Genomic DNA, 10,469 nt, shown 5'->3' with positions numbered 1-10,469 from the left:
TAGCCCCTTGGGCTTTTTAGGTTTGGATTGGAACTCTCGTGGGGGGAAACTTGATCCATTTTGGAGGACAGCTATTTTGAACCCAAGGGAGCTGACTTCCTTCTTTGGGGCCTTGTCTCCCCCTTTGGCATGGGGGGCTTTTCCGTCTCCCGCCAAGGATTTCAAACGACAGAGCACGCGGATCCACTTGCTCCAGTCAGGTTCAGGGGCAGAGCGCGAGGATTCAAAGCTGGCTTGGGGACAGCAAGTCGCGCCCGCGCCCGCCCGCCAGCCCAGCAGAACACCCCCTGTCTGCCTGCCAAAAGACCAAGTGGGGCTGGTGGTGGCAGAGTCACCTGTCACGGACGGGAGTGGTCTGATCGCGGAGGTGATGAACGCGCGCAGGAAACACAAGCGAATGATGCGGGATATCCATCCATGCACGTTTCTCTGTCTCCGCCCCCCCACACACACCCCCACGTGCATACCCCACACACACACACACTGCGTCCTCCTTGGCGCCTGGCTGCGTCTCTCTGTCTCTGCCCGCACCACCTGCAGGCACACACCACACACACACACACACACACACACACCCACACACACACCACACACACACGGCGTACACACACATCCCCCCCCACAGCCCATAAACACCCTGCCCCCACACGCACACCCCCCCCCCCACACACCACACACACACACACACACACACACACACACACACACACACACACACTGCGTTGTCCTTTGCCTGGCTGTGTCTCTCGGCCTCTGTCTCTGCCCCCGCACCCACCCATGCCGCCCACCACACACACACACACACACACACACACACACAGGGGGGCCCTTCACACCACACCCACCCACCCACACACACACACACACACAGGGCCCTTCACACCACACCCACCCACCCACACACACACACACAGAGCGTTGTCCTTGCCTGGCTGTGACGCCTGCCTCTGCCCACACACCACATGCATTCCCCCCCCCCCCCCCCCCACCCACCCACACGCACGGCCCTACACATCACATCGGCCACACACCACCCACCCCCACCACCCCCTCCCCGCCCCCCCAACACACACACTGCGTTGTCCTTGCCTGGCTGTGTCTCTCGCCTCTGTCTCTGCCCCCCCCACCCCACAGGCGGACGCCACACGCACACACCCATGCCGCCCACACGCCCCCGTGGCAGCTATACACAACACACACACACACACACACCACCCCCCCCCCCCCCCACACACACACACACACACACACACACACACCCACACACCCTACACGGCGCGGGCACACACACCCCCCCCCCACACACACACACAGCCCATAAACACCCCGCCCCACACGCACACCCCTCTCCCCACACACACACACACACACAGGGCCCTACACACCACACACACACACACACACACACACTGCATTGTCCTTGCCTGGCTGTGACGCTCTGCCTCTGCCCACACACCACATGCATGCCACACACGCACGCCACACACACACACACACACACACACACACTCACACCCCCCCCCGCCACCCCCACACCACACACCACCCCCCCCCCCCCCCCCCCCCACACACACACACACTTTGTTGTCCTGTCCCTGGCTGTGTCTCTCGGCCTCTGTCTCTGCCCCTGCACCCACAGGTGCACGCCACACACACACACCCATGCCGCCCACACCACACACACACACACCCCGCCCCACACGCAGGGCCCTTCACACCACACCCACACACCCACCCACACACACACACACAGTGTCCTTGCCTGGCTGTCTCTCTCGGCCTCTGTCTCTGCCGCCCCACACCCACAGGCGCACTCCACACACGCACACACCCATGCGCCCACACGCGCCTGCGTGGCACCTATACACAACAAAAACCACACCACACACCAACCCCCCCCCCAAAAAACACTCACACGGCCACACACACCACCCACGCACTACCACCTGAGCATGCCACAACGCCACACACTGCCTCGCCCCAACACACAGACACACCCGCCCACACCACACACATACGCACGCCACGCCACACACACACACACACACACACACACACACACACACACACACACAGCGTTGTCCTATGCCTGGATGTGACGCTCTGCCTCTGCCCACACACCACATGCATGCCCACACGCACGCGCGCGCGCACACACACACACACACACACACACACACCACACCCCGCCCCCCCACCCCCCCACACACACACACCCCCCCCCTGGCCCTGCCACACACACACACACCCCCCTCCCCTGCCCCCCCCCCCCCACACACACACACTTTGTTGTCCTTGCCTGGCTGTGTCTCTGGCCTCTGTCTCTGACCCCGCCCCAGACCCAGATCCACAGGCGCCACGCCACACGCACACACCCATGCCGCCCCGCCACCACACACACACACACCCACCCACACACACACGCAGGGGGCCTTTCACACCGCCACACACCACCCACCCCCACCACCCCCCCCCCCCCCCAACACACACACACACTGCGTTGTCCTTGCCTGGCTGTGTCTCTCTCGCCTCTGTCTCTGCCCCCGCCCACAGGCGGACGCCACACGCACACACCCATGCCGCCACACGCCCCCCCCCAGCTATACACAACACACTCACACCACACACACACACCCCCCCACACACACACACACACACACACACACACACACACACACAGGGCCGCACACACTCCACCCACGGAACACCACCTGGGCATGTCACAGACACGCCACACATGCCTCACCCCCCCCCCCCCCCCACTCTGTGTGTTCCTGTCCCCTCTTTTTCTCCTTCCTTCCTCTGTCGTCGCCCCTCTGCCTCTCGCCCCCCTCCCTCCCACCTTCACAGGACAGAGTGCCTTTAAGATGAGTCTGCCTGTTGTAAATACACCCTGGACATGATGATTGCTACAGTCTGACCTGTCGCGCCTGTAACCTGGGGTGGCGGGGGTTGTCAAACGCCCTGGTACGCTTAGGGATAGCTTTCTGTGGAAGGTGGAAGCCTCCTTCCGTCCCTCACTGAAGCCAGGCAAACCGACCACAACTCAAAGCAATGGTGTTTGCCACGTGGGGCATACCTTCCATGGTCTTTACTGATGGACACGCTTCACCCAAAGCTCTTGCAAAGTTCTTCAGAACTGTCAGTCTTCCAGTCACCCGCCACCATCAGGCGAGGTGTAGAGAACCGATGGAAAAACTGGAGGAATGACTTCCTCCATGGGGTTGGATGAACTGAGGAACAGGAGGCTGAAGTGGATGCCTGACTTCTTGAGGAAAAGAGGATGGGGGGGGGGGGGGGGGGGGGGGAAGGGCAGGACGGTCCACTTAGGAGGGCTGGTTGCACATGGACACAAAACTGTATCCAAAGAATCCACAAGCACCTACTATATACTATGCCAGCACGGGAAAGTAGACGTATGATGTTGCATGAACCTCTCCAAGGGAAAAGACTGAACACCTGAAACGAACACGACTTTGGAAACCCACCCTGGGCTTCATTTCTGCCGTGAGGGTGCTGTCGTGTGCATATCTGAGGGGATGGATATGTCTCCCGGCCATCTTCATTCCAGCTTGTGCTTCATCCAGCCCAGCGCCTCATGATGTGTACTCAGCGTACATTCAGTAAGCAGGGTGACGATAGACAGCCTTGATGGACTCCTTTCCCTTATTTGGAACCAGCCTGTTGGGTTCTACGTCTAGTTTTCACTGTTGCTTCCTGACCTGCAGAAATACAGAGTCCTCTTTTTTTTTTTTTTTTTTTTTTTTTTAAACCTGAGTGAAAAGCGAGAGAGACAGAGAGAAGACAGATGGAGGGACGGGCGGGCGGACAGGCAGGCAGGCAGGCAGGCAGGAAAAAGAAAGAAAGAAAGAAAGAAAGAAAGAAAGAAAGAAAGAAAGAAAGAAAGAAAGAAAGAAAGAAAGAAAATAATGAAAGGACCTACCGTTCCACCTGTTGCTTTCCAGATACAAAGGGAAAAACAAAGGACCGAAAAGGACACGAGGTTTAAAATGGGAATTTGGAAAGATGGCCATCCCCTTGGTCGCTTCATACAGCACCCCTCTCAGCAGAAGGGAATCGTCTCTCTTTTTCTCTCGACCTGGTCCTTCCAGACTTCAGAAACTCTCCGTGGAGGATTCTTATCTCCTTGGCCAGAGTGATTGCCACACGCTCCTTAGGGGCCCAGAGGATGTTTCCGTGAAACGGGGGTACACACTCCGATAGGAGAGTCGTGTCCTATATATGTGTGTGTGTGTGTGTGTGTGTGTGTGTGTGTGTGTGTGTGTGTGTGTTTTGTGTGTGGTCTTCACCCCCGAGAGGGGGACTGGAGCCTGAAGTGTTCCGAGCTGCCTCCGCTATCAAACAACCTCTCTCGGGGGAGGGACCAACGTCCCATGTTCTCTTGCCCTTCTGACGGAGAACTCAAAAGGCCCTGTGCCTGAAGCCCTGCGGATGGAAGCTAGAGGACTTGGTGAATGTTTCTGACGGAGCTTCCCTGGTGGCTCACACGGTCAAGAGTCTGCCTGCGATGCAGGAGACCCGGGTTCCATCCCCGGGCCAGGAAGGCCTCCTGGAGAAGGACATGGCAACCCGCCCCAGGGCCCGACCTGACGCCTAAAAAAAAAAATCAGCCTCCTAGACTGCCTCTCCCTCTGCCGACTGGTTTCTCGAATCCGCTCCAGGGATGAACCTGTGTGTTTCCTTGGTTTCCCTACAAGTGCCTCTGAGGGAAAAAAACACACACACACACACACAAAACCTGATGGCTTGCACCCCAGGCCTGCTTTCCCGCACCCGTCCATCGACATCACGGCCTCCTGAGAGGAGATACGATCACTGTTTCCCTGAACGGAGGATCTGTGCTCAGAAACTCTTGCCATGACACGGAGGCCCCTACGAACTAACCTATTTCGTCCCTCCCTCCTCCTTCCCTCCTTCCTTCCTTCCTTCCTTCTGGATTTTTTTTTTTTTTTTTTTTTTTTTCACGTCCATGCACACGCACACGCACACGCGCCGTCTCTCATGTACACGCGTACATGCACGCACTCACACACACAGTCACCAGCTCAGCTTTTCATGGGTTCCAGGCAAGTGTCAAGAGGAGGGAAAACTGGTGGGGTCCGGAGTAGGCCGCCGTCCCCACCCCACCCCACCCCACCCCACTGCACGTGAACCTCCGTGCCCTGTGGAGTGTTTTGGAGTCAAGTGACTTAAGAGCCGGCCAGCGCCAGAGGAACGCTCTGCCCCTCCCTCCTTTTCTGTCCCTCTGAAGGCAGGCAGGGAGGAAAACCTCCTCCCACGGAGGGGAAGATGTCAAGGGACGGTGGCTGTTTCCACGCACGTCCGTGATCCTCACACGCGTGAGCGGGGTTTCCTGGGTTACCAAAAGGAGGAGACTCCTTTGGCCTGACACGAGGCGAATCTGTCCCTCGGCCTCCCTCCCCACCCCCCAGCCCCCTTCCTCCGCGCGGTGCCGAAGGGGCCGTCTCAAGGTGGAGACATGGAATGGCTGGGTGGGGCGGATCACCATTCAATAGAGAGAAGCTCGAGGCGAAGTCAGAGGCTCTGACTTGACTGGAAAGCTTTCTGCATTTGAATGAAGCTATCCGGCGAGGCCCTGCAGGGGGAGGGTGGGGGAAGGTGGGGGTGGGGCCCACAGACACAGCCCCCTGCCTGCAGGGGGGCTGCTGGCCTGCCGGCCTGCCGGCCTGCCGGCCTGCCGGGCTGAGGGGGCCCTTTGGCGGCGGCGGCGGCGGCGGCGGCGGCGGCGGGGCCACGACCCCGACTCCTGCAACTCGATCCCTTCAAGGAAACTTCTGGGGTGACTCCTGTCCAGGGAATACATCCAGATGGGCCTGTTTCTGAAAACGCCCGAGTCACAGCTGTGACAGGTTCTCTGGATCTCTTGACACATGGATTGACCTGCACCCTCCCATCCTGTCAGACCCTTTGGACACGCTTGAAGAGGTCTTTGGCCTCGGCCAGAAAAAAAAGCCGAGATAAACAAATACGTTTTTTGTCTGTGTTTTTGAACAGGGCGGAAAATGATGCGTGGCCGTGGATTGAGAGAAACCTACGCCTCACACGCCTGAAGGCAGGAAGTTCTCAGGGGGACGGAACCTGCCTTCACTTCAGGGGGACTGGGACGGTCCCCGCCTCGCGCGCCGCCCCCCCCCCCGACCCCCCGACCCTAGCCCAGCCCCCCACTCCCGTCTCCCTAACCTCACACTCCCCACCCCACCCCATCCCGGCCACCGAGGGGGCCCGGGAGGGATGGCTGTCTCAGCCCCGGTTCTGAGATGTCACTTGAAACCGCCTAGGCCGAGATGCCAGATGGCCGCCTGCTGCCGCTTGGTGTCCGCCGCCATCACCCATGCCCGAAAGGCACGTGAGATCACGGACAGCACATCAGATCAGATCAGATCAGATCAGTCGCCAGTCGTGTCCGACTTTGGTGACCCCATGAAGCGCGCACGCCAGGCCTCCCTGTCCATCACAACAACCCCGGAGTTCACTGAGACTCACGCCCATGGAGTCAGTGATGCCATCCAGCCATCTCCTCCTCTGTCGTCCCCCTCCTCCTCCTGCCCCAATCCCTCCCAGCATCAGAGTCTTTTCCAATGAGTCAACTCTTCGCATGAGGTGGCCAAAGGACTGGAGTTTCAGCTGTGATCAGTCCTTCCAAGAAATCCCTGGGTTGGTCGCCTTCAGAATGGACTGGTTGATCTCCTTGCGTCCAAGGGACCTCAGGAGTCTTCTCCAACACCACCATTCTCTCAAAAGCATCCATTCTTTCGGGCGCCAGCCTTCTTCAAGGTCCAACGCCACATCCATCCATGACCACAGGAAAAACCGTAGCCTTGACTGGACGAACCTTTGTTGGCAAAGGAATGTCTCTGCTTTGGAATATGCTATCTAGGTGGGTCACTCACTTTCTTCCAAGGAGTAAGCGCTTTTTAAGTTCATGGCTGCAGTCACCATCTGCAGTGATTTTGGAGCCAGAAAATAAAGTCTGACACCGTGTCCACTGGTTCCCATCTATTTCCCATGAAGTGATGGGACCGATGCCGTGATCTTCGCTTTCTGAATGTGGAGCTTTAAGCCCACTTTTTCACTCTCCTCTTTCACTGTCATCAAGAGGCTCTTGAGTTCCTCTTCACTTTCTGCCATGAGGGTGGTGTCATCTGCACATCCGAGGTGATTGATAGTTCTCCCCGCAATCTTGGTTCCAGCGTGTGTGTCTTCCAGTCCAGCCAGCTTTCATGATGTTCTCTGCGATAAGTTAAATACACAGGGTGACGATAGACAGCCTTGACGAGCTCTTTTCCCTATTTGGAACCAGTCTGTGGTTCCATGTCCAGTTCGAACTGTTGCTTCCTGACCTGCGCAGATTTCTCAAGAGGCAGGTCAGGTGGTCTGGTATTCCCATCTCTTCCAGAATTTTCCACAGTTTACTGTGATCCACACCAAAGGCTTTGGCATAGTCAAGAAAGAAATAGATGCTTTTCTGGAACTCTCTTGCTTTTTCCATGATCCAGCGGAGGTTGGCAATCGGATCTCTGGTTCCTCTGCCTTTTCAAAACCAGCTTGCACATCAGGAAGTTCACGGTGCACATATTGCTGAAGCCTGGCTTGAGAATTTTGAGCATGACTCTACTAGCGCAGAGATGAGTGCAAGTGTGCGGTCGTCGTGAGCATTCTTTGGCATTGCCTTTTTTGGGATCGGAATGAAAACGGACCTTTTCCAGTCCTGTGGCCACTGCTGAGTTTTCCAAATGTGCTGGCATATTGAGTGCAGCACTTTCACCGCATCATCTTTCAGGATTTGGAAGAGCTCCACTGGCATTCCATCACCTCCACTAGCTTTGTTCGTAGTGATGCTTTCTAAGGCCCACTTGACTTCACATTCCAGGATGTCTGGCTCTAGGTCAGGATCACACCATCGTGATTATCTGGGTCGTGAAGATCGCTTTTGTAAGGGTCTTCTGTGTATTCTGCCATCTCTTCTGAATATCTTCTGCTTCTGTTGGGTCCATACCATTTCTGTCCTGTATCGAGCCCATCTTTGCATGAAATGTTCCTTTGGTATCTCTGAGTTTCTGGAAGAGATCCCTAGTCTATCCCATTCTGTGCTTTTCCTCTATGTCTTTGCATTGATCGCTGAAGAAGGCTTTCTTATCTCTTCTTGCTATTCTTTGAACTCTGCATTCAGATGTGTGTATCTTTCCTTTTCTCCTCTGTTTTCGCTTTCTCTCTCACAGCAGCTGTGTAAGGCCTCCCAGACAGCCATTTTGCTTTGTGGCATTTCTTTTCCATGGGGATGGTCTTGATCCCTGTCTCCTGTTCAATGTCACGAACCTCATTCCACAGTTCACACGGACAGCACGAGCGCCCCAGAACACACAACAGGATCCTCCTGAACCCAGAACGGCGATTGTGATGGATCCACGTGAGGGCGCCGATATCCCCACCTGATGCGTGAATAGGAGTCACACAGACTCGATGGGTTTGAGCTTGGATGGGGTGCCCTATCCGAGAGATCACGTGGGTCAGAAAGCACACACGGAACAGAACAAAACCAAAGACCACAGCCAAGTCGAGGGGGGCTGAACCCGAGGACCTCACCGTCCTGCGGCATCACGCGTCGCACACGGCCTCTCTCGATGGCCGAGAGGGACGTGGAATGTATGTGTCCCCGCCTTGGTGTGTCGTGTTCAAACCGCGCCACGGAGAGGGATCGTGGTCGATGCTCATCATCGCCCAAAGATACATACACCGGGTCTCTTTAGAAAACGATGGAAGGATATCTTTGAATGCCAAAGGGTGTGACGTGGGAAAGACACATCCAAGTGGAATCAGCGTGGCCGAGAGAGCTCCCCCAAATAGAGAGGGGAGGCCATCGAGGAAGAGGTCCGTGTGTCTCAGTCTGATGGAATGTCCACTTGAGCACTGACTGGGTCCCAGAGGCCTCCAGATCATCTAAGGAAACAGTGTTCCCGAAATTCAAGATACCTCTCACACCCTCCCCTTTCCCTAAATACCTTGTGACCGTCTACCCTGGAAGAAGAAACATGTCCCTTGTTGCATGACAGCAAATCCTAATTGCTCTCAGCTGGCTTGACAACCTCACGAGGTTCAGCTTAGGCCCCTGACTCTTTCCTGTGGAACATTCCTGGGTTTTATTGAAATCTGTGTCCCTGCATGGCAATATCTAAGACCCTCCCCCCCCCCCACCCCCCCCCACACACAATAAAGCTTTTTTTTTTTTTTTTTTTTTTTTTTTTTTTTTTTTTTTTTTTTTTTTTTGCCAATACTGACATTCATTGAAAAAGATAATAAAACTAGGTGATGTTATGTGTGTCATGTCCCGTGTATTGAAATAGAATGTTCTTCGTTAAGACATACAACATCCTCTGTTCTAACGTACAGAATGGTGACTTGATGCACCTGTCTGTTGCAAAAGAATCATTCATGACCACCCAAGCGTAGCTCATAGCTTGACCACAACCCATACATGCCATGACTGTATGCGAAAGAAAGTGAAGTCACTCAGTCGTGCTGGACTCTTTGCGACCCCACGGACTGTAGCCTACCAGGCTCCTCCGTCCATGGAATTTTCCAGGCAAGACTACTGGAGGGGCTGCCGTGTCCTTCTTCCATTGTACGGAAGTGAATGCGCCATGTCCACGGTCATGGCGACTTTCGAATAGGATAATGCTGCTGCTGCTGCTGCTGCTGCTGCTGCTGCTGCCGCCGCCTGCCGTCCCGACCCAGCGACCAGACGGTAGCCCGCCGGCACCCCGCCCCTGGGGGTCTCCAGGCAAGAACACTGCGGGGGCTGCCATGTCCTTCCAAGGCGTGAAAGGGAAAAACGGGAAGGGAAGTCGCCCGCCGTGTCCGACTCTGTGCGACAACGTGACTGCGGCCTACCGGCTCCTACCGGCCCCTCCGCCCACGGGATTTTCCGGCAAGAGGACTGGAGGTGCCGCTGTTTTCTCCGAATATGAGACGACGATAATACCAATACTATTCTTTAGAATCACCGTGTTTTTTGTGACGAGACAGTATATATGTACCTTATCCGTGAAGTTCCCCCCCCCACCGCACATCGGCATCTTCCCATGTCTCCTCCCCAGCCGCTTCTGTGATGATCGCTTTCATTGTTTTAGGTGGCCTTGCATGGCATGTCAGTGACAGGAGAAACTCTTTTTCTTTCTCTACCTGACTTCTTCATTGGGCATCACTCCCTAAGTCCCATCCATGCGATCACGATGTAAGACTGTGTTCATTCCTGGGGCTACCTGGGACACCTAGATCTCCCTATCGATCGATCTCTACCTGGATCGTATCTTCTTGATCTAGTCTTCCCTTGATGGACACTTGGGCTGGGTCCCCATCTTGACTCTTGTGAATGGATGCTGCGATGGACCTGGGGGTGCAGGCCTCTCTCTGCGAGTTTCAGGTTTTAT

At 55.9% G+C, this 10,469-nt stretch overlaps 1 protein-coding gene across 1 annotated transcript in view; it reads right to left on the bottom strand.

Moving 5' to 3' along the window:
• The window catches only part of LOC138987129 (basic proline-rich protein-like), a 13,403-nt gene extending 4,765 nt beyond the window's left edge, over positions 1 to 8,638 (bottom strand). The window contains exons 1-3 of the mRNA XM_070367040.1: positions 8,626 to 8,638; positions 8,359 to 8,471; positions 3,159 to 3,268 (exon numbers count right to left, since the gene is read on the bottom strand). Coding sequence (XP_070223141.1) covers positions 3,159 to 3,268; positions 8,359 to 8,471; positions 8,626 to 8,638 — 236 coding nt within the window. The remainder of the gene's footprint in view (positions 1 to 3,158; positions 3,269 to 8,358; positions 8,472 to 8,625) is intronic.
• Positions 8,639 to 10,469: the final 1,831 nt, after the last annotated feature.

This window comes from Bos mutus, unplaced genomic scaffold, assembly GCF_027580195.1.
Source record: "Bos mutus isolate GX-2022 unplaced genomic scaffold, NWIPB_WYAK_1.1 CTG736, whole genome shotgun sequence".
NCBI lineage: Eukaryota > Metazoa > Chordata > Mammalia > Artiodactyla > Bovidae > Bos > Bos mutus.
This window is presented reverse-complemented; position numbering and strand designations above follow the sequence as displayed.